Source organism: Penicillium rubens (assembly GCF_028828025.1).
Source record: "Penicillium rubens strain IBT 27055 chromosome Unknown utg000003l_segment0_segment0, whole genome shotgun sequence".
Taxonomy (NCBI): domain Eukaryota; kingdom Fungi; phylum Ascomycota; class Eurotiomycetes; order Eurotiales; family Aspergillaceae; genus Penicillium; species Penicillium rubens.
The window spans coordinates 4,858,117-4,882,752 of NW_026890601.1; the positions used below are offsets into that span (position 1 = coordinate 4,858,117).

Consider the following 24,636-nt stretch of genomic DNA (forward strand, 5'->3'; position numbering starts at 1 on the left):
CATATTTCCTTTTGGCTGTTGATATCATTTTGCTTTCAATCTACATCTCAACTCTCTTTTTCTGAAAATAAACTGATCCCCGTATCTAAGACGGGAATAACTTTCTCCTTTGAATGATATCAGACTACCTAAAGACGGCTGTCGTTTTATATTGTAGCTATTCGATCTAGTGTTGCTCCCATGCAGAATGAGGATATGATATCCACTAGGGGATCCCCCAGACCAAGCGACTCTTAGCCCACTCCTTGTCCCCAAGTTGTCTCCGAAAGCCACACTATAACCTTGGTCATCTGGAGACCACTGGGATCTCCTTGGCCTCGATGACAAAATCAATCAAGGAACAAGATTGAGCACGTTTTTACGTTCGGTACTTTTCAATGTACGTATATCTCTCACTACCCAGAAACCTTGCGCGAACAACCACCACATTTCAAACCCAATATACCAAGTCATACCAGAACCAAGGCCACCTAATAGTAACATACAGCATAACTTTGACCAAAGAAAGTCACAGTGGACAGTGTGACATCAGCGGAGCCATGTTGACTTCCGCTGACACCAGGTGCATTAGGGCACGGAGTGCCAGGTAGACACCTAACTCGCTATATAGTACCAGCGAGAGAGTAGCAGATTCCTTTTCTAACCTCCTTGATTCCGGTTCCCACGAAATCCACCAAACCTACAACATGGCCTCACCATCCATATTCCTCTCCACACTCCTAACCCTCCTCCTCGCACCCCTTTTCTTCCTAATCTGGTACCTCCACGTCCCACGATCACTCCCAAACCTCCCTAGGATCCCAATCTACGTCTCAATCCTCGGTCTCTGGTCCTCCATGGGCCAAGACGAGATCTACGAACGATGGTTCAGGGCTCCACTGGAGAAGCACGGTGCCGTGCTAGTCTGGTTCGGTGGACGATGGAGTGTACTCGTTTCACGACCAGATTGGTTAACCGATATGTTCCGCAATGAACAAATATATGCGAAAGCCGGAAGCCAGAAGAAGATCCCACACGCCGTGATTGCGACGCTAGTCGGCGATAACATCATCAATTCGCATGGCGAGAATTGGAAGCTTTATACCGGTATTATGAAGGCCGGGTTGCAGAAGAAGGTTTTCGAGACGACGTCTTTGCTGAAGCAGTCGAGAAAGCTGGTGGACATTCTGATCGATTTACAGAAAGAGACTGGACCGAATAAAGGCATCCTGGTCATGGCAGATGTGCAGAAATGGGCTGTGGATGTGATGGGCGAGAACTTCCTGGACTTGGATTTCAAGGTATCGAGTTCAGCCTCGTCCTGACCTCTCCGACGAATATCACTCTCCAATGCCGCAGCTGAAAAGCTAACAAACACCAGAGCCTGGGTCTACCCAACGGCGCCGTCCGAATCGAAGCCCTCCAATCCATCATCAAAGCAACCCTCTTCAAACCAATGTATTTCAGTTTCCCAGATCTCGACCACTTCCCCTGGCTCCTCCCATCCCGCAAACGCGCCTACAACATAATGCACGAATTCGACAACCGACTCTACACAATGATAATGGCGATGCTGCACAAACGCACACAGAGCAAACCAACCAAATCCGAAGAAATGGTCTCACACATGCTAGGCGAAGCATACACGTCGGGCCGGATAACCGAGAAACAGTTCCGCGACAATCTAAAGATAACCTTCCTAACAGCCCACGAAAACGCCCAGCAACTGGTAACATCCATGTTCTGGCAACTGGGCACACGAATCGACATCCAAGATCGACTACGAGAGGAGATCCTCGCTACAGCCAAGACGCACCCGGATCCATCCCAGGAAATCATCAACAGTCTCCCCTACCTAACGGCCGTGGTGCTGGAGCTACTTCGTCTCTTCCCGCCTGTCTGTCAGCTCATTAACCGGGTTGCGTTGCAGCCTGCGCTGCTGGGTGGCGAACTTCCCATTTCGAAGGGGACGTTTGTGGGGTGGAATGCGTGGGCGGTGCATAGTAACCCGGATGTATGGGGGGAGGATGCGCGCGAGTTCCGGGCTGAGAGGTGGGGGGAGACGGTGGAGGAGATGCAGGGACGGTTTCGGAGGGAGACGGTCCGTGGAACGTATATTCCGTTTAATGCGCATAAGCGGAAGTGTCTTGGACAGGGTTTTGCGTTGTTGCAGGTGAAGATTCTGCTGTTTGTTTTATTGGGGAGAGTGAGATGGGTTGTTGATCCGGAGTATCGGTTGAAGATGACGCCGGTATGTTGTTCTTTTCCTGGGCTTTGACGATGGATGCTGATCTGTACAGGGTGGGATTCTGGCGCCGCTGGGCTGTCGGGTTATCTTGACCGAGTTGGAGTCTTTGTGAATACACTGAGTGCCGGTTGATGGATGCTTGGTTTCAGATCGGTAGGTCGACATGAAATAAAGGAATAAAGCGCTAGAATGAGCGACTAGAATAAGAGGAAGCACTCCATATAATCAAAGGAGTATGGACATCAAAATAGGGACAAGTTGCTGGATTGTCCGATTTTTGTAAGATGACTCTCGTACCATATCCATTTGAAGAGTTAGACGAACAAGTCTCTATACCAGGGGGCTTTGGGCGCCCCCCCGCCCCGGACCCCCAGCCTCTGTTGCTGAGCGTTAGCTTAATCCGTACTTTTCAAGCGCTTATCTTAGTGCATTGGTAGAGAGTATACTAAGTACTCTACGGATATCTATAGGCTTAGCGTCACGCTTATTATAAGATAGAGGCTTCGGAGATAGAGGCTTATAACCTAATAGAGATACCACTATAGAATATAGGATACTCTAGAAAATAAGATAGATAGGTAGGCCAGTATCTAGGCTAGCACCCAGCACAGCACCCAGCACAGCACCGAGGCCAGCACCGAGGCCAGCATCGAGGCCAGCACCGAGGCCAGTATCGAGGCCAGCACCGAGGCCAGTATCCAGCACCCAGGCAGGTATCCAGCACCTAGGCCAGCATCCAGCATCCAGGCCAGCATCTAGGCCAGCATCCAGGCTAGCACCGAAGGAGCAAACTAAGTCACGTGACGTCACAGATCTGATTGGTAGAGCATTGGGACACTAAGAAGTTCTGCCGGCAATAGATCACATGACATTAGAATTTGAGGCCCTCACCGAGCTACCTCAATTTTTTCGGGACCCATAAGAGAAGATCAAGGTCACGTGACACATATACGACCCCCTTATTGCTGAGCGTTAGCGAAGCACCCATATCATAAGGGGGGTCGCTCTCGTGTCACGTGACCTGGATCTTATCTAATTATCCCCCTATGGGTCTCCAGAAAATAGTGGGGCGGTGAGGGCCGAAAATTCTAATATCAGGTGACCTGCTTCCGGCAGAATTTCTTAGTGCTATCCACCAATCAGATATATACGGTCACGTGACTTTGTTTGCTCCTAGCCTAGATACTGGCCTCGGTGCTGGCCTGGCTGCTGGCCTGGGTGCTAGCCTCGGTGCTGTGCTAGGTGCTCCTCGCTGCTGGCCTCGGTGCTGTGCTAGGTGCTAGCCTCGGTGCTGGCCTCGCTGCTGTGCTGGGTGCTGGCCTAGGTGCTGTGCTAGGTGCTGGCCTGGCTGCTAGCCTGGCTGCTGTGCTAGGTGCTATACTGTGTACTGTGCTGGGTGCTATACTAGGTGCTGGCCTGGATGCTGGCCTGGATGCTGGCTTCTGCCCTCGGTGCTGGCCTGGACGCTGGGTGCTGGCCTGGGTGCTGGCCTCTAGCGTTACGCTAAGCCTATAGATATCCGTAGAATACTTAGTCGTCTCTACCAATGCACTAAGACAAGCGCTTAAAAAATACGGATTAAGCTAACGCTCAGCAACAGAGGCTGGGGGTCCGGGGGGCGCCCAAAGCACCCTGGTGATATGGGTGCTTCGCTAACGCTCAGCAATAAAGACTTGACTATGTAGATGTACAAACCTTTCTCTGGCCATAGTGCTATGCAGATGATAAAGCAACAAGTCGGTGAAGTAAGAACATAACAACGCCTTTCGAGTGGTTCCAGTGGTCAAATTATAGTGTTGACACCAAGGCAAGTAGGTAGAATTACGGGCTTACGATTCTGCTAGAACAAAATACGGGGGCTGCTACAGCCAGTACAAGGCAAAAGTTAAAAGAGAGAAAAATTATCTCGATACTTGAAAGATAAAAGAAAACGCCTGGCGCGCCGGCCGGATATCATAATCGCATGAAAGCATCAGTAAAGTGCATATCGGGACTTGGCGGTCACTTTTTTTGCTGACCTAGTCTCTGCTTGCGCTCGAGTCTCCTGGCTCTCAACTCGGCGCGTCTCTCCATGAGCTCCTTGCGCCAGGACGATGTATCGCACGGGGCGTTGCGCTGACGTTCAAACTCGGCAATCTCTTCATCCAGCTTGGCCTGCTTGGCGGCATGCTGCTTGGCCCTGAACTGACGAAGAGCCTCGGCGTCCTCGGCAGCCTCCCTCTCAAGTCGAAGGGCGTCCTCGTCGATCTTCTCCTGAACAGTAGCGATGGCGGCGTCCCCGGCACGGGCCTCGTTGCGCTCGATGCGCGCATTGCGGGTTCGGATTTCGTCAAGGGCGTCGGCAATTTGCATCTCGCGCTTGGAGTCGAGCATCTTGTCTTCGAGTTCAGCCATCTTGTCACGTTCCAGCTGCTCTTCCTTTGCGCCGTGCTCCCTCTCGAGTCGGTCGAGGGTCTGCTCCTCAGTCTCGTTGTTGTACTTCTCATCCGTCTCGTCGCGCCAAACCTCGAAGTTGCGCTTTGCGCCGCTCTCGCACTGATAATCGTTGTCTGATAATGGAATTAGTTTTTCTGGTGAAAAATCGAGGTGCTAGTGGCATGAGTTGCAAACTTACTCTTAGGATCAGTGCGGAAGGTGATCTCGCCGCTGCATCGAGTGCAACGAATATGGAATCGGTAAATTGGAATAGAAAGGTACCGCTCGTCCAAGGTCTGCTTGCGCGCGTTGAACTTGCGACCCTTCGGAATGAACTCGCCGCAGTGAGTACACTTCATCGAGAAGGGTGTCATGAGACGGCTCGCGGAGAGCTTCGACTCAGCTTTGCCATCCTTACGAGAGCGCTTGGACGAGCTCGCGATTGCCGAGGGATCGAAATCCGGGGGGTAATACTTCGATAGGACCTTTCGCTCAGCCATACTGCTGTTTTTTGGGGGGTGGTGGCGAGAGGAGGTTGTAAAGGTAGAGAGGGAGATGAGAACTCACTTGGTCTTTATCTTTATCCTTGGGTTTCATCTTGACCATCACGTGCCGATAAGGCCGATTGCGATAAAAGCGATAAGCCGACAACCCGAGAAGGCGATAAGCCTCGGTCACGAGAGTCACATGCTCTAACCAAATTGGAAGGTGCCAGGCAACGAAGTATCCATTTCCACATCACATTTCCTCGTGCAAATTTGAACTAAGACTACCTAGGTACGTACATATGTATGTATTGAACTGTGCAGAAGAATACATATGACTTGGATGCTTCAGGGCTTGTAGTCACGTGGCACCGAGATAAGAATTGGCCTATATACTCCGTGCCTCCTAGCTATATTAAATGGATATGTAGCCTTTCATTGAAGATGGAATGTTTCCTTAACCCAGTATATTCCCCCCGGCCCACACAGTGTCAACTCGTAACCTACATATTGCCATGTGTAGAGAGAGAGAGTCCATTCGTATGTTGTACATCAATTCACAAGCACGCACGGGCCACTGTTTGGTTCAAAAGTAGCCCTGGAGGGCAAGGAAGGACCCGCTCATGCGAAAGTTGCGACTCCCATTGCTTGGGTATCTCAGGATTCTAAACGGGAAGATCAATGCTCTCTTTCTAAATCCCCTCCCTTGAATTTCGTCTGTCGATATGGAAAGATTTCTACGCTCCTGGCGGCAGGACGCGTTAAATCGTGGTCAGCATGATTCCGCAATCTACATTGGGGACAAAGTCCTGGCGCTTACCAGTAAGGACTACAAGCATGCTACACTCATCGGTACAAGCGATACTGACTTGCCGGTGAAGACAGTGACTCCGACGCGTTTTGGCTGGCTCAAGTACATTTTTCGAATAACAACTTCACGCGCGCCCTAGCCCTTCTCTCCCGCAAGGATCTCGTCTCTCGAAGCACAGCCTGCCGCTACCTTGCTGCACACTGCTACATAAAACAGAACCAATTCGAACAAGCTCTCTCCATTCTCGGTGAACACAACCCCACGGACCTCATCCGAAATAACCACACCCGGCGCAAGATCCAGCACCAAAGCCACGTAACACTGCGCAATGGGAAGAGCGCGACTCCACGCAGCGATCGAGCCGAGGAGCGAGAACGTGAGGATGCCAACAATGTACGGTTCGAAGCCGCCATGTGCTATTTACGGGGGCTTTGCTTCGCCAAGCAGAATGCATTTGATCGTGCCCGGGACTGTTACAAGGATGCCGTGCGGATTGACGTGCAGTGTTTTGAAGCATTTGACCAGCTCATGAAGAACTCTTTAATGTCCCCGACGGAGGAATTGGAATTCCTGGAATCATTGGACTTTGATTCCGTCTCATCTCCAGATCCCATGATGGCACAAGAGGCCGCCCACTTTACGAAGATGCTTTACACGACCCGTCTATCCAAATACTCCTCCCCTACCATACTCTCCGACGCCACTGAAACCCTATCCACCCATTATAATCTTGCAGAGAACCCCGATATCCTTTTATCCCGCGCCGAAGCTTTGTATACGCAGTGTCGGTTTGCCGAAGCTCTGGAATTGACGTCCTCTATCCTCTCCACCTCGCAATCAACCGACCTGTCCTCCCCGAATCCCAGCATCCCGGCACAGAACAACCTTGGACATGCTCCAGCCATTTATCCACTCCACTTGGCTTGTCTTTACGAGACCGGTGCCACGAATGCCCTATTCCTACTCTCCCACATGCTCGCGGATCATTCCCCGGAGGAACCTTACACATACCTGGCAATTGGAGTCTACTATCTGTCAGTATCGAAGGTGGCCGAGGCGCGGCGCTTCTTCTCGAAGGCATCACTGCTAGATCCACATTCGGCGCCGGCTTGGATTGGGTTCGCGCATACCTTTGCCGCAGAGGGCGAACATGACCAAGCTATCGCGGCGTATAGCACTGCTGCTCGACTTTTCCAGGGCAGCCATCTTCCCCAACTCTTTCTAGGAATGCAACATCTCGCCCTCAATAACATGTCTCTGGCGCACGAATATCTATGTGCCGCTCACGCTATGTCGACTGGAGCTGCCCCCGGCTCTGTGCCTTCCCTCCCGCCTAATCCCTCGGGGATCGTGTCCGCCGTCGGCGGAGACCCACTGGTCCTTAACGAGCTTGGGGTTGTCTTTTACCACCAGAATAATCTTAGCGACGCCATCGGGTTGTTTGGGCAAGCACTGGCTTTAGCTACTTCTCTCCACTGCGAACCCAGTGCCTGGGTGGCTACACGTGCGAACCTAGGTCATGCGTACCGTCGCATGGGCCGTCTGTCGGAGTCGCTTCGTGAATTTGACGAATGTCTCCGTGCGGGGGCAGGAGGGAGCAGCATGGGCTACTCACCATTTCTGGGTGGTGGGGCGGGCGGCTCAGCGGCGATCGCTACCGCATCTGGGGTTGGGGGCTACGAAGATCGGGGTCTGATCGGTTCCCTTCATACATCTCGTGGCCTTGTATTACTGGAGCTGGGAAGAACCACGGACGCGGTGACTGCCCTGCATGAGGCTGTGCGTGTACTGGGAGCGAGTGGCGGGGGCGATGCAGCCGGGGGTGCGGGCGTGGCCGGTACATTACTTTCTCGTGCACTCGAACTCTGGGCCATGGAGGGGCGACAAAAGGACCGCACGACTTTCGAGGAGAGTATGCGAGAAGCTAGTGCAGCCTCCTCCAAGCGCCGGGGATCTACTCGATCTCGTGAACACAAGGGCAAAGAACGAGTTCTCCCAGAAGAGATGTCTCGACGACGTGGACGTCAGGAGCCCGTTGTGGAAGGATGGACGGAGGAGGTGGTCCAGGTCTCCACGCCCGCGGCCGAAGATGAAAAGGTTGAAATGGATCTTGACGACGAAGCTGACGGGCTTTTGCGCCGAGCCCTCGGCCGTGTGCGACATAGCCGACAACGTCGACCAGCAATACCTGCTACCCCGGATATGGATGCCAATCAGACGCCTGCTCCATCTAATGTTCGCCGAGGAATAAGACATGGGCGGAGTCATTCTGGACAATGATGGGGCTTTTGGATCCTTTCCAGTTGATATTTTGCGTTATCTTCCATGCATTCCAGCGGGTGTTTCTGTTGGCAGGGAAAATTGGCTGTTGGGCAATTGGTTAATGCATACTAGACGATCAAGCAGACATTGTTAGAGACAATGCTTATACCTAGTATCTAGTCTGATGGGACTGGAAATGATCAAAGTCCTCTCCTGATTTTTAGACTTTTTAGCCTACAAGACTAGTTTTTATAGTGTTTCTCGTCTATTAGATATTCAGGGCAAATGTAGATCCAAATATTAGGACATACGATGTCCTGAATGCCATCTAAACCACCCACATGGCCCAAATATGATCAACAAGCTTTCCCCAGGGCCGAGGGGCGGGAAGAAAAAAAGGGTCCACGGGGATTTGGTGGCATTTTCCCTCTTGTCTTCTTGTCTCTTTACCTTCTCTTTTGCATCTCGGAGGATTGTTCCTGTCCAACCAATCTAATGATGTTAAACCAATCAAAAACCCTCAATAGAATGCCGTTTCAAAGGGACCAAGAAACCAAGAACCAAAAAGAAAAGAAGAAAAAGAATGACAACACTCCACTGTTGAGGCTTAGGGGCGATCGTCCGAAGTTGCGCGTCCATAGTTGCGCATCACTGCCATTTTGGGCGGTGCTTGTTTCAGGCTTGATCGGCCCCCCTTCCTCTTTTTTTTTTTGACTCTTTGAAGACTCTTTATTCCTTTAAGACAACTCTATAGAGACATCCAACTCTCCAGATCATGCCGTGCCAGTCTAGATCTTTATCATGACAGCCTCCTTTCCGATTCGCCCGCGACGCGGCTTGTCGCTTCTGTGCGTCATAACCGCCTTTAGCTTCAGCGCCATCATCGTCATTTGGTTTGGCATGAACTCCGATCGAGAATACATTCACCCCATTCTCACTCAGTTAATCCCCGCTGGACACTGCGCATGTGAATCCTCCACTACCTTCCAATGCTCGACCTGCCTTACCTGCCCGGAACCCGGTCTACAAACAAACAGCCTACAAACAAACAGCTCCCCCGCTTGGACCTTCCAATATACTCGTGACGGTCGCAATGAGACCCTCAACAAGAGCCAGTGTAAAGCTGCCTTCCCCGGTTTATTTGAGGATGTCGCGCGCGGTGGCAAATTTTGGTCTTCCCACGGTCGCTTATCGTCGGTAGAACTGGACGCTATCCCGATCCAACTTGGTATGGTGCGCGCATTCATCTCCAATGGCCAATTATACGTGGTCACGGCGCGGTCCAAGGGCGAGGACCACCGACGGAAAATCCTGGGGACATTGAGCTCAATCCACCGTGCGCTGGCCGCCGACCCGGAACGAGCTTCGAGACCCGACTTTGAATTTGTTTTCTCGGTGGAAGATAAGGTCGACGATGTGACTAACTCAGAATGGCCGGTCTGGGTCTTTTCCCGCACTCCCTCCGAGGAAGGGGTCTGGCTTATGCCGGATTTCAGTTTCTGGGCCTGGGACAACAAGAACAATTATATAGGGCCATATGACCAGGTCGTGGAACGAATCAAACACATGGATATTCCTTGGTCAGAGAAGACGCCACAGTTGGTCTGGCGGGGCAAGCCCAGTTTTGCGCCAAAATTGCGACGCGCGTTGATGGAGGCCGCTAGAGGCAAATCGTGGGGTGATGTCAAGCAGGTCGATTGGAACAGGGGCTCCAATGTGCTGAAGATGGAAGATCATTGCCGTTATATGTTTATTGCGCATGTTGAAGGTGAGTCTGCCTTTTTCCATTACAAATTGGGAACATCCAGCTGACAACTACTTAGGTCGCTCTTACTCGGCTTCATTAAAATACCGACAGGCCTGCAATTCGGTCATCGTCGCACACAAACTCCAGTTCATCCAGCATCACCACTATCTGTTAATATCAGATGGCCCCAACCAAAACTACGTCGAAGTCGAGCGTGATTTCAGCGACTTATCCGAGAAGATAGAGCCCCTAGTCAGCAACACCGAAGCCGCTAAGCGCATCGCCAACAACAGCGTGATGACCTTCCGTGAGCGGTATCTGACCCCTGCCGCTGAAGCTTGCTACTGGCGGTCCCTGTTCGATGGCTACGCCGAAGTGTGGAATGGGACCGTCGAGCAGTGGTCTGAACGTAAAGGCCGCGAACGGGGGCTTCGATACGAATCATTCGTGCTTCTGGAGAGCGCGAAGATGTACGAATTTGAGGCTGTCATCACCGAACAATGGCAGGCTATATTGTAAAGGATACGCGACGAGGATACGGCAGACTACATACAATAATGTGTTAATACCTAACATCTTGTGAAGTCAGGATAGATCTGATTTCTTTTTATAGAAGGCGTTTTGGGCCACGTGACATCTGGTGGGTCACTTGTTTCCTTGGCATCACACCCGTTGTCTTGGCTTTATGGACTTTACGCAACAGTGCAATTCATTCGCTCGGCTTCGAGCTTTTCCAACACGAACGGTAGCTGTGTATGATGAAGACTATAGAGTCAAGTCAGGACTGAACTAGGTCTCTTTGGTGGATTGGTCAACCTACCCGTTGATGAAAGCATTCAAGCCACTCCCACGCATGTCTGCCGTGAGACTCGCAGATATTCAAGCTAAGATCACCCGGGTTGACATCGTCCTGGATGTTCTGTTTACGGCTTTATGCCACATAGGAGGTCATAGAACCAGGCGCTTCACTCCTACTTTCCCGGACGATAAACAACACAATAATTGCGGAGCGAAGCGAAGCAATATTAGAACATAAGCCTCCCCGAAGTCACGCGAGGGCGATTTCTAACGGCGAGGTCTCGAAAAATCGCTGTAGGATGTAATCGGCTGAGAATGGCAGAAAAAGGCCTAACCGGCAGAAGAAAAAAAGGCAAACTACTACCAATCAGTCAAAAGATGCTGCTATAGACAGAAGTGACCAGAGCCGAGACGTCGATTTTTGAATCAAACATCAATTTTCACCTAGAAGCTTGGTGGGAAGCAATGAGCAAGTTGCGTCCTTCATGAAGGCGAAGGGACTCGAGCGCAAGCAGAGGCTAGGTCAGAAAAAAACAGTGACCGACCAGTGATTTGACCCGATATGCACCTTAACGGTGCTTTTATGCGACTACGATATCCGGCCGCAGTGCCAGGCGTTTGTTTTTTAGCTTTCAAGTATCGGGATAACTTTTCTCTCTTTTAACTTGTGCCTTGTACTGGCTCTAGCAGCCCCCGTATCTTGTTCTACCAGAAACGTAAGCCCGTAGTTCTACCTAGGTACTTGTCTTGCGAAATCAACAATTGAACCCACTGAGAAGGCGTTATCAGGTTACATGGAAATCGACAGAGCAATCAAATCGAACAATTGTTAACTAGTACCAGAGCTAATATTCCGATGTATCAAAGACATTGTAGAAGGTATTAAAACAGGAAGGAAATCGGTATCACAATCATAGTAACGTGAAAGCTGCGCACGCACCTCGCCGAAGCGCCCACGCTCAGAACAGAAAAAACAAACCCAGAGACGAAACCACCACTTCAGAAAGCACAATAGCCATACGGGAAGCTCCCATCGCCAATTGGCAGGACAGAAACACGCAAACCAGCAACAAGAATTGCTCACAGATACGGCATCCACAATGCATCACACGACGCCAGATGCTGGGGGTTGACTGCCTTCGAGATCAGATCGATAGTGGTCTGATTGGCAGGCAAGTTACCCTCCGGCGGGCTGGCAAGACTGACAGCACGGTTGACGATGATTTCACTGTTGTTGTAGACCAGGTCGCGGAGTTGCCCGGGGGGCAAGACACCGCGGTGATGGGCCGTAGCCCAGAACATCATCTCGTCGCGCACGAAGACGCTGAGCTGTTGCTCCAGCTCGTGTCGCGGCTCCGTCAGGCAGCGGGCGATTGCCATCATAGCACAGGCGAACACACCCTCAGTCGCAATGGGACCCAGCAAGGTCTGAATGTTCGGTGTGAACCGGAAGGGGACTTGTTCGGGGTTGTAGAAGAACGCCTTGGCTGGGTTGATGGTGGGGATCAATTCGGCACCCCAGATATCGCCCGTTGAACGAGATATCATGATTTTGTTCGGGTATCGGTTGCCAATGTGCATGACGTAGGTCATGAACGCGATCGCTGCGTACTGGTATGCAAATTGACGACGGAAGAGCCAAAAGTCCGAGAAGTCCGGGTATGTCTGCTGGCAGTATTCCAACACCACGGTACTCGGGACCCATTTGTCTTGAATCGCGGTCAGGATTTCCGTGCGAAGGACCTGTTGTTGATCGAGCGTGCGCTGTGAATTGTTAGCGTTTGTCATGTGGAAGGTGTATGGAACACTTACGTTCTGCTTCGTCTCTGCCAACGATCGCATCTTGTCCATAGTGAAGAGCACTGGGTCATCCTTGTTGATGCCCTTGCGGCGGCAATAATCCTCATAGATTCCCTGCATGGAGATATACGAGGAATCATCGCGCACCAAGCGAATGTGCGGTGCTAGAGGAACCATCAAAGGCAGGTGGAAGTACAAGTTGCGGCGGCGACTCTCCTTGCGCTTCGCAAGCAACCCATTGAAAATCCTAAACAGCTGAAGAATACGTTCTTCACGCCTGCAGTGGCGGGCAGCGGGATGCTGAACAGCAAAGGCCTGCATACTGCCGTCGTGTCCGCGAATCTTCAAGCGGCGATGACAGACACCAATGCCTCGGATGAGGTCCACATCTGGAAGGAAGCGGTCGATGCGGACAAAGTCTTGGTTCTTATCCTTGTGGAGTAGGTACTGGCCGGGAACCTCGACCTCATCAAACTTGAGGAAGCGGAACTCACTCAAATGAGGTGAAGAGTTCTCAAGGAATGTGTGCTGCGATCTCCGGTCGAGCTTTTCCTCGAACTTGTCACGCCAGCGCCGCAACTTGTGGATGTACTCGTTCATGGTTGGCTTCTTGGTCACAAAGTCCGCCTCGAAAGACTTGCGAATGTGAGCTGGCAGGATTGTCTCCGCGAATCGAGTGATGTTGGCTTCTGTTGCGGCGGGCAACTTGAAGTCTTGGGCATAAGATCCAGGCATGCGACCCACGTAGGCCAGTCCATCGTTCAAGAGAGCAACAATGAGTCGGTAAGCATCCTCGTCAGGGGGACACTTGAAGTTCTTGTGGATCTGGTCAACCATTGTCTCCATAGACAGAGCAAGCAAGGGGAAGGCAGTCTTCAGCCCAGACATGATTTCATCGGAGTACTCCCAGGGTTTCTTGAGAGGTTCCTTTTCGCCGTCCACAGGTGCAGCCTGGTTCTGCTGCGGTGTTCCAGTCTGACCTGGCACTTGCAGATGAGTTTGTTGCGCTTGGCCCGGAGTTTGGCCAGCCTGTGGGGATGCCTGCATAGGGTTTTGTGGCTGTGCGGGAGACTGGCTTGGTGCCTGAGCGGGATTCTGTGTAGCGGGAGAGTTCGCAGGCGGAACTGATGGGGAGGCATTGGTCGATGCAGCTGCAGCCTGCGCTTTCTGGGCAGGAGAACTATCAGCACCAGCAACAGGATTTGGCTTTGCGTTTGGCGAGGATCCCTGTTGTTGTTGTTGTTGCTGCTGCTGCCTGGCCCGATTCAGCTTCTCCTGCTTCTGGTCATGCTGTTTCTTTATGCTCAGCATGTCTTCTCTGTTGGTGCGAAGCAAGAAGAATAGAGCCTGCGGGTACAACTTGGCAATTTTGACCAGAACAGCCTTGCAGAGGCGAGCCTCCCGGTGGGACAAGCTGGTGAGAAGTTGAGGGATGAAAGTGATCCAGTACCACACCGGGGTGTCTCCCTTGAAGTTTTCGAACGCACTCGCGATCTTTCCTTCGTCGTTGTCCAGGCTGAGAAGCCAGAGAATTCTGCTGAGCAATTTACGGGACTTGGCACTCTTGTAAAGACCAGCCGCCTCCAGGTAGCAACTAACAGCGTTGCTAGCCAGCTCGTAGTCAGTTGGGTCAGCCTTGAAACGCTGGTCACTGTACTGTCCCCATTCAGACCAGGCCTTAGCAAGGCGGAGATCATAGTAAAGAGCAACTCCAAACGCCTCGTTGGCCTCATTGACATGATCAAGTTTGGCAAGGAACATGCCCTTGAGTGTGTAGAATTCCGCCTTTTGCTGCGGCCCGAAGTAGTTGAGGTTGGTGTTGTTGATCACATCCAACCCGCTGTTCAGCTCCTTCGGATTCTGGTAGTGGCACTTCGCTTGCTCCCGAAGCTTCAGGAAGGCCTCTTGAATTTCAATGTTCGGAAGGGTATAGATACGGCTGAGTTGGTTGATGCAGACCTCTGGCATCTGGTGCTTTCGAGCTACATGGGCGAATCGGTTGATGATCCAGGCTGTTTCATGGTATCCGCGGTAGGCGTAAGAGTTGCTGGCCACATTATTCGTCTGCGGAGGCAAAAGACTGAGGTAGGTGCCGTTGATGAGCTGGAATATGTGTTGACGCCAGGTGACGAGATCTTGCCACGTGTTGATGTCGTCCCAGAGATTAGGCAAACGGTCTCTCCAGGTTCCGAGAAGCAGCTTGAGCTCGGCGGACTTGGTATCCAAGTTTCGTTCATTTGTCTGAGCCAAGCTGCTACAGATGTGGCTGGCATCATGCAGCTCAACCAAGAGTTGGAAATGCTGCAGGATGGGAATATGGGCGTTGGTGATACGCTTCGGCAACTGAAGCCATTTGCGAATGGAGAGCTGGATGGACTCGTCGCAGACGCTGTTGAAGTCCTGGATATTGTCCTTCTTCGTGTGGTATTGGAGAAGGGCCATGAAGGCCTGGAAGAAGGTGCGTCTGGGTGTTGGAGCATCGGACACAGACTTGATCAATGACTCGAGCTGCTCGCGGTTACCCTCGCTCTGCCAGTTCTCGATGTTCCTCCAAGCAGCCTCTAATAAGAGATCGTTCAGGTTCTCATGCTTGGCGAAGTCGCTCAGGATCTCCCACTGCTGGAGCTTCTGGGCGCAGATTAGCCAGTGATCCTCCCATACAAAGTATTCGCCCTGCGAGAACGGCATGGCACCAGAACGGGCCTTGATTTGGGCGTTCTCGTACAGTTGTTGAGACTTGTCCCACATTCCTTGTTGCTCGTAGGAAAGCGCGGCATTGGTTTCAACGAACTTGCAACGACGGCGCCAGGTTCCATAAAAGAAGTCGTCCTCTTGGAGGCCTGCGTAGACCTCAACGAGGGCGTCAAGGTTGCTCTCACGTACGGTAGGCGTGTCAATGATGGGATTAATGGCGGTTTGTTCAAGGTAGGTCGCAGCAGTGTACCAGGCGTCGTACGTTCGGCTGAGGTATTTGACGACATGGGGAGGAATTTTGAACCGAGGACTAGCACGCACAGTTCCCTCCAGAAGGGCTTGCACGACATTGGGCCGCTTGTCCAGTTGTCTATGATGGTATTCACGAGTGAGCAATGTGACCATATCTTTTTCTAGATCAATGCAGTCTTTAGTAGACAGCGTGGACCAGAACAGAGGGAAGATGGTAGTCCACAGCTTGTAGGCAACATTCGCATCGGTGTGTTGAAGCTGGCACAAAGGCTCAATCAGATCTCGAACTCTAACGTCACCGACATCCGACATGAATCGTCTACGCTCTGCGACGAAAGTCTCCAGCTGGTTGTCGACCATGATATCGGCCTTCCTCGGATCTTTATCGCCGCTGCCGAAGAGGAATGAGACAGGGAACAGGGTGAAGTCTTCGGGGTGCAAGCGGGCAGTAGTGGTCATATCCACACATCCAAGAACCAAATGCGATGCTTGGGCCAGCCAGAAGGAGTCTGCAAGAGTATCCCAGTTCTGGCATGTGAGAACGTAACTGAGACGCGAGCTCGCAAGGCGAGTCAAACTGCGATCGAAGATTTGCATGAAGCGGTTGCGCATTTCAACATCTTGGGCTCTTGCACCAATCAGGAAAGCGTGCTCCAAGCGGACTGTCAATTCAGTCCGAGTGATCTTTGAGTCCTCATAAATTCGAATGACAAGATCCAGGAACTTCTTTAACATTGTCTGATCAGGTCGAGATTCGAAAAGTAGCATCTTGTGCAGAACAGCCGTCTTCTCCTTGAGGGTGGGCCAAGACTCGGTGGAATGGAAGATCCAAGACTCGGCCATGCCCAAAATCTTGCTGCACAGCTCGATATTTTGTGAACGCTCCACAATCTGTGCTAGAACGCTCAGGAATGGACGGCGTTGGTCGCCAAGATGAGACATTCTAACAGAGATAAGCTCAATAGTCTTGAGGATGAGGTCAACTCCAATCTCAAACTCTTGTTGATCGGTAGTGGGAGCCCCTTCAGCGGGCTTAGTACCGTTCGTCAGCTGGGCGCCATTCTGGGTTGAGGCAGCAACATGTTCCTTGGCAAGCTTTGTAGAGAATGCCTTCATCACTGCGGGAATGTGTGCATCAATCTCGGCGGGCTTTATCTTGGAGAGCGTCCACAAGATGTTTAGACTTGAGACGTAATTGCTAGCAGACAGCGTTTCAGTCGCAATGGCAGACAAATACGAGCCGAACTCTGAAGGCGTCCCCTCCGTGTCCATCGCATCCTCGTCATCAGGCTGTTCATCTGGAATGGCCTCGAGCACACGACGAACAGGTGGTGGCAACTTGTGCAAAACATCCATGTCGTCTTCTAGTCCATGTAGACAATCCTGAATCTCTGGGTTGTCTGACTTCAAGGGCTTCTCAAGGAGTTTCTGGATAGTAGGAAGACGAGCAGCAATCCACTCATTGGGTTTGGCCGCGATAAGCACCCTGACGACCTGCAGCGTGTTGACCATGTACGTGACTTTGTCCTCAACTTTATCACCCTTCTCACCCACTAGGATTGGCTCAGTTACCTTTTGGTAGAGGTCAATGTCTAGATCGCCCCAGTACTCGGGAGAAAGGAGGCTGCGAAGCAGGTTAATAGCCTTGTTGATCATTTCACCAGTGGGTACAGGGTTCTGCTGTTTTGTGGTCGGCTTTTGGCGAAGCTGCGCAGCTGGAACCAGGAAGCGTTCGGGGATTGTGGTGATGAACGTGATGAGGTACTTGATCAAGGATGCACGCAAATCATTAGACACAGTATAGTCCGATCGTTCGCGGCTACTGGGAGGACCAAGAGCGGGGGATGGCGATGGCTCTTGGGCTTCGTCCAGCTTGCGTTTCCTGGCAACTGGAGATTCAGATGTCCCATTGGCCAAGTGGCTGGCCTCGGCGTTCTGGGCCCGTTTTTCTTCCCAGTGCCAAATCAAGCTAATCAAGTTCAATGCGAGCTTCTTGCTGTCATTGGAAGTATTCGGTGGACCAGTGATCTTGACTAGGGATGGGACAATGAGAGGCACAAAGTGCTCCCTTGACTCGTAGAAAAGATCAGGCTGGCGAACCAAGAACTGGAAGATACTCATAACCTGCTGTAGGTTGGCAGTTTCCTCGGCCAGGATACGGCGGGGCCATTTAGCCCACAACGGGTACCGTGCCTCTGCTCCAGAGCTGCTGGTTGTTCGTGTAGGGAGAACAGGAGCCAGGACATCAAGAGCCTGCGTGACAAGCGCTCTGCCTTCATTCTGATGAGCCCGGAGCAATGCTACATAGACCTGAATCACAATCTTGAATGGGGTCTCATAGTGCGCAATGAAGTAACTGATCAAAACATAGGCACCGTATTTGTTGATGATATCCTCAAGTCGGATGTAGTTCCAGGCAAACTTAATGATGTCTTTGCGGGAATCTTGCACCGTTTGTGAATGATATTTGATCAACAAAGCAGACAGTTGTAGCAACTCCATGCGTGAGTGGTCGACGCCAGCTTGGTTAGACTCCTCGCTCAAATCAGCCAACTGCGGCTTCCACAAACGACTCTGGATAGACTCGGTCATGCTCTTATCCATCAATTTGGGCGTGTTTGGAGGGTTATTCCAAGTAGCCTGAACGTCCATGGCAAAGATCGGGTTGACCAGATGACGGAAGGCATAAGTCTTGGTCTTCTGCGGACAGCTCTTCTGACCATAGAGGTCGAGGCAGCGCATAATAACAGAGCGCCGGTAATCAATGGACTCATTCGAGATGATGCTCTTATAGATGAACTTGGGAAGCGCAAGGGTGCGTTTCAACTCATCGGCAGAGAGTCCATCGATCACTTCAAACAGGAAGTCAAGATCGTGGGTGGCCTCCGTCAAGTACATGGTGAAGATATCCATCAGTTGATCTTCAGCTTGCTCCACTCGGAGTCGCTCATCAGCCGGCAAACTGTCACCACGGAGCTTCCTCTCCAGGTCTCTGCCGGAATTGAGGAGCTTGTTTCTCATCTCTGCGTGCGAGACCAACCAGCGCTTGGTTGAACTGTAGGAACAGAGGGAGTGCGCGACGTAGACTCCGTTGATAGCAGCAGTGTTCTTGCCGTCACCAGCGTCTTGACCAAAGGCGGCAGTGGAGAACCCATCCGTGTCTGCGACGATCGCGTTCCGTAGTGCTTCACTTTCCGGGTCTGCCAGGATCTGTCCGAAGAATCGTCCAAATCGCTCATCCTTGAAGCGCGCAAAGAAGAATGCGAGACTCTCTTTGGGGTAGCGATTGAGATACTTCACGAGTGGCTTTCGGAATGGACTGTGCGAGGTTCTGCGAAGCTTCAGTTCAAGATCCAAGACCTTGTTGACGAGATGCTCCATAAAAGAAGTAGCCGCCGGTGGAAGCAGATGGAAGATATTGAAGATGGCAGCCACAATCTTCATGGCTGGGTTTTGTTCGACGAGGCTGAAAGAAACCTTCTGCAGTACCGCATCATCCGCGATGACCTTCATATGATCAAGCAGACGGGCACCGATTTCGACTTTGAAATAGTTGGTCAGAAGCGTCAAAAGACGAGCAAGACCATCCAAACCAGCAACACTGAGGCGCTTGGGATCCTGGAGGTTCATGAGAATAGGGCGTAGTCCATTCTGCAACAGATCCTTGGGAAGCTTGTTCGTTTGGGTGAGGACATCACGCAGACCCGCATTCGCGGCTTCAATTACCTCCTGTGACTTTGAGTAGAGTGACTTGAAGAAGACAGAAATTATGCGAGCCCTGCTCGTGTTCTGTGGTGTGTTTGCGAATTCGGAGAAGCTCATTGCCATAGATAGGAGGCGAAGACAAGCAACACGGAGGTTGACGATCATATCTGCAGTCTTAAACTCGTTTGGCTTGGACGCTAGAGATTCGTCATCGGCGTCAGCGAGGGCAAGAGATTCCAGCATTAAACGGTTCAGCGGTTCATTGAATGTGACAATATCGTTGTGCAGGCCGAGGCAGTACGTGATGGCATCGATGAAACCGATCTGTGTTGGGAAAGGCAGAGCACGCAGAGGTTTGTTGAAGATCGACTGCAAGAGACGATCTCTAACGGGAAGAATAAGCTCATGCACCTCGCAGCCAAGAACGTCCTTCAGGGTTGTGAAGCAACGACGAGCAGTCTCTCGGACATGTTTATTCATGTGCGCAAGCTCAAAGACGAAGAAGCCAGACAGCGCATGCAAGCGGCTCTTCTCGTTCTTCAGATCGTCTCTGGGAATGAGTTTGCCGCATCGTCGCAGCATCAAGGTCATTGTCTCTTGTGACTGAAGCCTCGTGGCAGCAGGGAGATCCGCAGGCGTGTCCTTGATAACATACATTAAAGCCCGACAAAACTCGACATGTCGCTCATAGAGCCATGTATCTCCCAAGTCCAGCTTGGTAGAGAGCAGGCTGATTCCTAGGCTGCCACCGGCTTTGGTGAACCATTCTTCACTGTAGCAGCTGTGGCAGAAGATGCGTCCCAGATGCACGAAGAACGGGAGTTTGGCTGCCTTCTCGGGTGATCCGAATATCACACTCGCTGCATCCTTCACGACCAACATTGCCTGCTCAGCTGCTTCTCGGACGCGCACATTATCGGATGACAAACACTCGACTAAAGCCTCGGCGAGAATTCGAGAATCGAGGTACACAGGGCCTTCCCCGTTTGCAACGTCAAAGGCTTTGCGACCGTGGCGGACTTGAGCCAAGGCCCGACCAACTTCTACAAGCGCAAAGTGCTTGCAAACATCCGCCACAAACGCGGTGGCGGTTTGCTCGAGCTCAGGGATAGTGATGGCAAAGATACAAGCCTTGATCAGTTTCTTCACTGTTGCTTCCTGCGCAATCTTCTTTGGAATAGAGGCCGACCTTTCTGACTTGTCAAGAATATCTGCCATAGCACCCGGCTTATTCTCGAAGAGATCATTGGCATGGAGTCTGATCGATGTTGCCAAGTCTTCGGGTATGTTGTCGTAACCAATTTGGAGCTTTAGGTGCGAGCTGAGCATGCGGTAGGCTTGCTGCTTGTAGTATATGTCCGAAGCTTTTCCGGAGTCCGTCTTGGGGACCTCCATGAGTTTACCCGCAGCGAGATCAATACCGATATCGACAGGGAATGGCCGTTTCTCGTTCGGGCCAATCAACCTGATATCGAAGCTCGGGTTATCATCAGAAAACTGCTTGAACGACAATTCTGGCGGGTGGTTCAGGAACTTCCGATTCCGTCCGCCAAGTTTTCCCAAGATGCGCATGGTAGTGTGGGCGTGGAAGTGGTTGTAAGGAGATGGGCGCAGGTGATCCCAGAGTGCAGTCATCAGCTCGTCCATTATTGGGCCCATAATCGGATCGAGGTAGTCCGCCGTGAGGTTGTCCACGCAGAGTTCGAGAGTGCGCAAACCCTGACCGACAAGATCAGAGTCGGCACGCAAGGCGACCACGATTGGACGCATTAAATAGCTGAGATGAGGTAGAAGATGGCTAAGCCTAGCAGGGACGGTGAGGGTAAGTTCGACGTAGAGATCCCGTTCCTGTGGCTTGCGGGCTGCAAGTAATAGGTTGTTGAACGTTTCCAGGAGCATCTCTAGAAGCGGGAGGATCTCTTTGTACAGGAGCTCGAATCGGCCCCCACCAATGCTTCGGAAGAGAGACCTCAGAAGCAGGAAGTAGTTCATAGGCTCCTCGGCTGTGACTGAAAGCTCAATGCACTTGGTTACAATCTTCGTCACATGCGGGTGAAGTACCTGCTCGTTTTGCACAGAGAACAGCGTCACGGCCATGAAGGAAAGCTTAAACATCCTCAGGAGTATCTTTGCCTTCGTCATGTCTGAGGTCCCGACCTCATCAATGCGCTCCATGAGGTACTGCAAGACCATACCAGAGAACGCGGGAGAAGTAGCCTCGCTAGCCAGGAAGAACTGAGGCAGGTGAAGGAGGGCCCCATGTTCAAACATGAGTTCGTGTAGGTACGGGATCTCGGAATGGAAGACTTCATGGAAGGTTGCGGTGTCAATGCAGTGGAAAACAGTACCGAAACTTTCCAGAAGCTCCTTTTCTTCACGGGACATTGGGGCAGTGTATTGGCTTGCAAGGAAGTCAAATGGAGATGCGTAGTTCATCTCAGGGGGAGACTGGTCTACCCCGTAGTAGCGGAATACACGAGCTCCCTCGTGGAAGAGCTTCTTGATTACACCGACCTCCTCTGCATTGTAACCGTACGAAACTTCCGACCAGTTGATGGGAACGCTGTTCGGGTCGATTTGAATGTCATCTGGGTTGCAATTCTTCAATTGGCGGAAGATGTTCTTTAATCCATTGATCAAGTTCCGGAAGAGGAAGATGTTATCCGAGACAGGGTCACCTCCACGATCACGCGGACTGGATGTCTTGATGGGAGAAGCCGAGAAAATGTCAATCTCATCCCAGTCCGGTGGCTGGTCCTTTTCAGCAAGGTAGTTTTCGGCGCATGGCTCGGTGTCCTGTCGGAAAACTTTGTACGCCCTGGAGACCTTGACAGCGTTCTTGAACTGGTGGTTCATCGATGCGAACTTGTCACCGATAGCATCCAAGATCATGATTAAGAAATACCGCGCCTCACGCTTGTCTTCTAGTTTGGAGATATTCTCTGCCATGTTCAAAAGAAGCTTTGCACTCATTGTCTGGAAACTCGTGCCAGGGAAATCGTCGTGAAGGTTTTTAGTGTAGACTTCAACCGTTCGGCGTATCTGGTCGCGACTTAGATGGTCACGAACATGGTGTATTAAATCAGCTAACATGCTGTAAGCCAATGGTCTCATCGTCTCATAGACAGTAAGGCCATCTCCGATGAGAGTGCGCTCGTCCAAAAGCTCGTCGATTTTCTCAAGGAAGATCTTCCGATAGTTGAAGTTGATTATGTGTCGAATGGCTACCAGCAACTCCTTCCTTGCACCTGACTTCTCTCGCGGACAATCTTGAAGGAGACGCACAACGACGGAAGGAAGCGTAGGAAGGAAGTCTTGTAGTTGGTGGGCATAGAGACGCAATAGATATGCCAAGAAGCTCATCGTCTTCACCTGGGCCGTGATGAACTCTCCAAATGCAGCGCGATTTTTGATTTCCTTGCACACACCCGTAAATATTGTGCCTTGAGCCGCTGCTTCTGCGTGTGCCTTTTCTTGCGGCTTCGCCTGAAGCAGCAAAATGGTCTTGATGAGCGGTACGAACAGCTTGACGTTGGCTGGGACCGATGCCCGGTGTGTCTGGAAGATTGAAACAACGATAATCGGGCACTCTGCGAGGACCTTGAACGATTGCATGCCCTTGAGAAGAACATTGCTCGACTGCTGATCAGGTCCTAGATCTGACACTGAGGTGACAGGCGAACTCGGTCGGGGGGATTGAAAGTTTTGTGCTGTTGCATTGGGCGTCGATGGCATTCCTGAGGGTGTGGCCTGGTTGGGGGTGTCAAAGGTATCCCGAACCACTTGCTCCATGGTCTGAAACATTTCCTGGATAAGCTCCAAGAAAGCCTGCACCTTGTGCGCGGTGGCCTTGGCTTGGTTCCTCTCCAAGTCCATGATTGTCTTCATACATAGCACCGCATTGTCTTCGTTCTCGATGCGCGCGAGTTCCATCAACAGGTCGACCATGTCGACGGCGTATGGCTCCACGTCAGGCGAGCCCATCGGTAATCGGTGCAGTGTTTCAAGGATGCAGTTCCGTAATTTCTAATGGATGACAGAGTGATTAGCCCATTATGCGCAACATTCACCCAGGGCAAGCTTGTGCCAAACTTTCTCACCTGGTCGTAAGACATGCTGAAGAAGACCGGGTCTCCCTTCAAAATAGTTTTGAACACCGGCCATAGCTTCGCTAGGAATATGGGATAGCTTGCGCCCGAGCATAGAGGCTCAATATTGTCTCGTAATTCGGTAGCGACATTGGCTCGGTGTTTGACATCTATTTAGATAGCAAGGTAGTTAGCGCAGGAACTGGTCAACGATTCTAGTGGGTGCAGATCTCGTCCACATACCCAGCTTCTCGTCGCCAAGCTTGTTGGCGTAGATATCTATGTTTCGCTCCATCACTTTGATCTGGCCCTTCTCAAGGGTTGGCGACTAAATGGAAAGAAACAGCAGGGACGGCCGGGCCAAGAGGCCGGCTGGTGAGAGCGTAGTGTGCGCAGTCTTCCCGGCGGGGAATTGTGGTCTCATATGTTGTGTTGTGGTGTCACGGAAGCTCTGTGGACTCGGTCGATATGCGAAAAGATCGGAGACGGTAGAACTTAAAACGAAGGAAACCATCAAGTCATTTGCTCTTCCGGGAAAACAAACTGTCTAGTCCATTGAAATAAATCAAGTCCGGACAGCAAATGAGTGAATCGAATTACCCCGCGGGGGAGGAGAGGCTGAGGGAGATGGGGAGAAAGTTGGGGACTGTATGCGGCGCGATATTCACGAGAGCAGAACAGAGGACGCGGGCTATCGCAAAGACCCCGAAAGAAACACTAGTCCGCATTTGGTAATTTCTCGGGGATGGTTGTTCCGTTCCGTGTCCCCTTCCAGCCCTGCAGAGAACAAACAATATGGCCTCATCTCTTTTCAATTGAGTGTGTTTTCGTCGTCTTTTACTTTTTCTGGACTGTTTAGATAACTCTTGGTTTGATATGTTTACTGAGCCTCATAGAAATAGGACCAAATATACATAGGTATCGCTCTAAAGGGACGAACTTAGTGTACTTTGGGGTCGGTATGCATAGGCTGCAGAAGGAATATTGCGCCAACTAGCTGTATAATCTGTCTTCATAGTTATAGTCTAGGTAGCAATGGTGGACCTCTATCTGCCAGTAGATCGGTTTGTGTAGGCCATAACGAGCTTATCAAACAGAGTAGTACATCTGTACATATACGAGACCCCAACCTTGGAAGTTACATACCTAGGCATGGATCAATCAGCGTCGATACTTATGCATAATCAGCTACCTAGGGTAATTAGCTCCTTGTGAGAGTCGGTTCACGTACCTAGAGCACTTTGTCAAAATTTTGATTACTTCGACAGCCGAGAGATTGTCCATCGTCTCCGAAATATATGTAGCTGCACTCAGGATTCTCGGGCATGTCAACAGCCCGTAGGATTGAGCAA

At 51.3% G+C, this 24,636-nt stretch overlaps 5 protein-coding genes across 5 annotated transcripts; 3 read left to right on the forward strand and 2 right to left on the reverse strand.

Moving 5' to 3' along the window:
- Window positions 1–686: 686 nt before the first annotated feature.
- Window positions 687–2,339, forward strand: xanG (cytochrome P450 monooxygenase xanG; the record flags this gene model as incomplete). Its single annotated transcript, XM_002568499.2, has 3 exons — window positions 687–1,280; window positions 1,361–2,230; window positions 2,280–2,339. The coding sequence occupies 3 exons, from the start codon at window positions 687–689 to the stop codon at window positions 2,337–2,339; spliced, it is 1,524 nt and encodes a 507-aa protein (XP_002568545.2).
- A 1,889-nt stretch (window positions 2,340–4,228) lies between these two features.
- Window positions 4,229–5,142, reverse strand: N7525_008075 (Saf4/Yju2 family protein; the record flags this gene model as incomplete). The annotated part of the gene is made up of 2 exons (XM_002568500.1): window positions 4,229–4,776; window positions 4,842–5,142. 2 exons carry the CDS (start codon window positions 5,140–5,142, stop codon window positions 4,229–4,231), a joined length of 849 nt encoding a protein of 282 aa, XP_002568546.1.
- A 710-nt stretch (window positions 5,143–5,852) lies between these two features.
- Window positions 5,853–8,218, forward strand: N7525_008076 (anaphase promoting complex subunit CDC16; the record flags this gene model as incomplete). Its single annotated transcript, XM_002568501.1, has 2 exons — window positions 5,853–5,949; window positions 6,009–8,218. The coding sequence occupies 2 exons, from the start codon at window positions 5,853–5,855 to the stop codon at window positions 8,216–8,218; spliced, it is 2,307 nt and encodes a 768-aa protein (XP_002568547.1).
- A 783-nt stretch (window positions 8,219–9,001) lies between these two features.
- Window positions 9,002–10,466, forward strand: N7525_008077 (uncharacterized protein; the record flags this gene model as incomplete). The annotated part of the gene is made up of 2 exons (XM_002568502.2): window positions 9,002–9,968; window positions 10,024–10,466. 2 exons carry the CDS (start codon window positions 9,002–9,004, stop codon window positions 10,464–10,466), a joined length of 1,410 nt encoding a protein of 469 aa, XP_002568548.2.
- Window positions 10,467–11,825: 1,359 nt separating this feature from the next.
- N7525_008078 (histone acetyltransferase TRA1) lies at window positions 11,826–23,579 on the reverse strand (the record flags this gene model as incomplete). The annotated part of the gene is made up of 4 exons (XM_002568503.2): window positions 11,826–12,509; window positions 12,558–23,222; window positions 23,297–23,454; window positions 23,528–23,579. 4 exons carry the CDS (start codon window positions 23,577–23,579, stop codon window positions 11,826–11,828), a joined length of 11,559 nt encoding a protein of 3,852 aa, XP_002568549.2.
- Between the last annotated feature and the right edge of the window lie 1,057 nt (window positions 23,580–24,636).